This window comes from Columba livia, chromosome 18, assembly GCF_036013475.1.
Source record: "Columba livia isolate bColLiv1 breed racing homer chromosome 18, bColLiv1.pat.W.v2, whole genome shotgun sequence".
Classification (NCBI taxonomy): Eukaryota; Metazoa; Chordata; class Aves; order Columbiformes; family Columbidae; genus Columba; species Columba livia.
In genome coordinates this window covers 7,470,784-7,474,537 of record NC_088619.1, presented here as the reverse complement: position 1 = coordinate 7,474,537, position 3,754 = coordinate 7,470,784, and the positions used below count along the sequence as shown (strand labels likewise).

Here is a 3,754-nt window from a genome sequence, read left to right as displayed (position 1 = left end):
GTGAGTCCGGGCACCGCCTCCTCCCGCTGCTGCGGGGCTGCTGATGGGGAAACGGGGCGGCCCCGCCTTATCCCCTGCCCGGCGCCCGGTCGCCGGTTTGAGGGGCTAGCGTGTGCGCCGCGTTCCCGGGGAGGCGGCCGGGCTTGGGCTGCGGGAGCGGGGCGGGCAGCCCTCGCCCGTCGCTCACCCCTCAGAGCGGCGCTGAGGTGCGGGGGCGATCCCTCCAGACCCCGCCGGTTGTCTGTCCCTCCCCACCAAGACCGCTTGGGCGGTAGTTTGCGCATCGAGGTAACTGTCGCAGCCCTTGAGGGCGGCGGGTTTTTGCACTCTCGGAGCCGCCCCCGCATGGCCGTGCACCCAGCCGGCTTTGTCCGAGCGGTGCCGGGGACACCGAGAAGTCCGCCAGGAGCGGGTTAACCGGGGCAGGCGCGGCGGGAGGGGCGATTATCCGCTGTAAGCACCTCAGCGGGGTCGGGGCGGGGGACGAGCGCCCTGGCGAGGTGATGGACGCCGGGACCTTCCTGGCCGGTTTCTTTGGGGCTGGGAGCGCAAGACCAAGCGCTGGAAAGTCTCCTTTGTGCCCCCGTTCCTCTTCTTTCAGCGCCGCGCGGCTGCGGGCAGCGAGGGGGCTTCGTCCCTTTGTGTTGCTGCCGGGCTCTCTGTATTGCGGACACTAACAACGATGATTATTTTTTCCCTAGTGGTGCTTTGATTACTGGTCAGTTTCCTCTCTTTGTGTACGGGTTTGTTTTTGTTCAGGCACAAATATTGACATGTTACAAAGTGGAAACTTTCACTGTTTGTAAACAGCAATAAGTTCAGGTCAGGCAAATTCACAGCTGCAATCTCTTCATGGGATGGGTCCCATACACTGTAGCAAACTTTGCTGTGGCGGTGCTTGAATTTATTGCTTTAGAGCATCTCTCGTGATGGGAATCACACAGTGACTTTGCCAGCTCCTGGTACTGCTTCATTTTCCATATAGATGTGTTGGATAAGAGAATGATAAAGCCTGGAGCAAAGCAATATAGTGGTGTTTCCCTTGTATTCAGATGACATTATTTTTCATCCTTTAATAAGAGATGTGAAAATGCTTACTGCAAGAAAATTTGTGGTATTCCAAAGGAAATTTAGCAATTTTTTTAATGCAGAAATACATACTTGCAGGAATTGCTTAGTGTGCTTGGTGGAGGCTGATGCCGTGCAGCTGGGGAGCTTGCTTCGTTTTAGCCCAGGTTTGTAGTGTTCCCCTGGTACCATTAGCACCTGTGGCTTTTTTTTGCCTGTGCGTTGTTTGAAGAGTTCCTTGTCTCCCTTTTACCGAGTCTTAGAAGTAATATCTTTTTCTGGTTTGTGGCCATGGCAGGGGTTAGCTGTACAGCTTACGAGGTCAGGAAGATTTGCTACTGATACAAACAGATATTTTTGCATTAGTGCTTTTGCCATAATTTTTCAAATGCTGGTAGTACTTTTATGATTGTGTTTCTTATGGACTTGTCATATGCACTAGTAATAATACAATGCAAATTAATGTTTTTTGCTATGTTAGTAGTACATAACCTTATTTTGCATGCCTTTTGGCCTATGTCATACATACTTCACATGACAACTCTATATACACCAAATACTAGACACTAAGTTAAAAAACATGAAAAGAGACACAAAACACCTTATGTTCAAAACAGCATTCCTTCCCACAATAACCTTTGCTGAAAGAAAAGTAGAGATTATTTTTGCCTTCAGCAGTTACATTACTTTATCCTAGAATTGTAATCTCACTTCATTTTTTAGAAGACTTAAATTACAGGGGGTTCAGGTTTACTCCTGATTCCTCACTCATAAAAGGACGTTAGGCTGCTGGATGTTTAGTATAATGTACTGCTAAATCTGAGTTGTTATCTGCTTACTGTTTTCAGCAATGAAGGGTATCTGTTTTATCATTATAATTCTCCTTTCTCACTTGATTTTAGCTGGTCAGTAATAAATAGGAATTGCTGTCAGGGTCTGAAAATAAACATAACCATGTAAATTTCAAAAAGTGGTTTCTCCTTTTTTACAGAAGTTATTATCTTGGTTACGACCCAGTGCTTCATGTTTCAGAATTCTTCATTTTGAACTTGTATTAAAATAGCGCACCTAAGAAGATGTGCAGTACAGATCCCCTAACAAATCCAGATAAAAAGTAAGTATTTTTCCCCACGCATGCAGAAATACAACAATTACTGGGTTGCAATGTGAAAATCACTACTGTTTCATTAGTAGGATCTTGTCTTGATGAAGTCGTAAAGAAAAATAACTTTGATATTGAAACAGTCTGAAGCAACTTTGTAGACAAACTCATATCAACACCAATTTACACATAAAGGGAAGAAATAGCTCTTAAGCTTTTCATTAAGTTAATCAGCACTTGGTTTGGACTGGTTCTGTAGAGATGAAACTCTGTGTAGAAACTCCTTAATGTTTCTGTGACATGGTCTGGGCAAGGGCAGCTCCGTAACTGCAGCATCTGCCGAGAACAGACTGGGCAGTGTTCGGGAGCGACAGACGATTTATCCGACAGACGGGATGGGGAAGGGGGGGTGGAAAGAAGAGGCCAAGTCCTGCTGTGTGATGCGTGCTGTGGAGCTGTTAAATTGGGTAGATAAAGGCTTAACAAAAGGGCTGGCTGAGGTGTTAGTGAGACAAATGGGTGATTCATGATGAACTCAGATGCGTTCCCTGGCAGGAGCGGGTGGGAGAGACTGACACTGACACATGGCTGGCCGTGCTGTCGCTGGAGCCGTGCGAGGCACGTCCACGTCCCGGCGTGCTGAGGGCTGCCGTGGGCAGATGGGTTGCTGCTGGGGATGTGGTGGGATTGCTGGGAATGGGGCAGGGTTGCTGCTGGCACTGTGGAGGTGGGGTTGCCCAAAGTGAGCACGACAGCAATAGTGTCTCTGCAGAAAGAGCTGGCTGTATGAATCCATCAACCCAGCGTGACTGTGAAAATGTATATAGCAAATTAACTCCTTGCATGTATATGGTAACTACAGTAACATAAGACACTTTGTACACTTTATGTATTATAATGCATTACTTATTGAGAATACTACCTCTGCATGCCTTTAATGCTATGCTTTGGAACCATCTTATTTTTTACCAATGCTATGGGATATATAATGATAATTATATTCCTTCTATAAACTATAATGTTGTCCATTTAAATGCTAAAAGTTGGATCAGATTCTAAATGGCAAACTTGGAATCAGTCATGATTGAAAATCGTAACTGCAGACCCTGCTAAGTGACCATGGCAACACTGTCATCAAAACCATAATTAAAACCAGGCACAGACAGCTCTGGCTGGACTATCGTGTTTCCTGTGCTTAGGCAGCAGAATACAGCGAATAGTATTCAAAAGTATTGTCAAACAATTTAGCATAGATTACGCCACTTCACAAATAACTTGAATTTTTTTGGAAAAACAAACCGCAAAACATAAAAAATTGCTTGCTTTTTTTACTGGAATCTGAAGAAGCAAACACTTCACTTGTCTGATGGAAATGCAGGGTATGTGATACAAAGACACATCTTTAAAACAGCTATGGTTTGCTAGATTCATGTGGAAAGTATAGTATGTGAAGAATTACCAGATCACTGTATTCCAAAGGCAATTTTTCACCTAAGAGATGAACATGAAAGGTGCCTATAACTGCTCTTTATCTACGTGATGGTAGAAAACTATCATTTTCTATCCTTTTTTTTTTTTTTTTTA

At 45.0% G+C, this 3,754-nt stretch overlaps 1 protein-coding gene across 17 annotated transcripts in view; it reads left to right on the top strand.

Annotated features, from left to right (window-relative positions):
- STXBP4 (syntaxin binding protein 4) overlaps positions 1–3,754 on the top strand; it is a 66,775-nt gene that overhangs the window by 136 nt on the left and 62,885 nt on the right. For 4 of the 17 annotated variants that reach the window (XM_065034764.1, XM_065034766.1, XM_065034765.1 and 1 more), the window contains exons 1-2: positions 14–288; positions 2,060–2,182. In XM_065034764.1, the coding sequence (XP_064890836.1) occupies positions 2,145–2,182 (38 nt within the window). In that variant the 5' untranslated portion in view covers positions 14–288; positions 2,060–2,144. Of the gene's footprint in view, positions 1–11; positions 289–1,167; positions 1,236–2,059; positions 2,183–3,754 lie in introns of those variants that run through there. The other 13 variants (XM_065034771.1, XM_065034761.1, XM_065034768.1 and 10 more) reach the window with 10 other exon arrangements.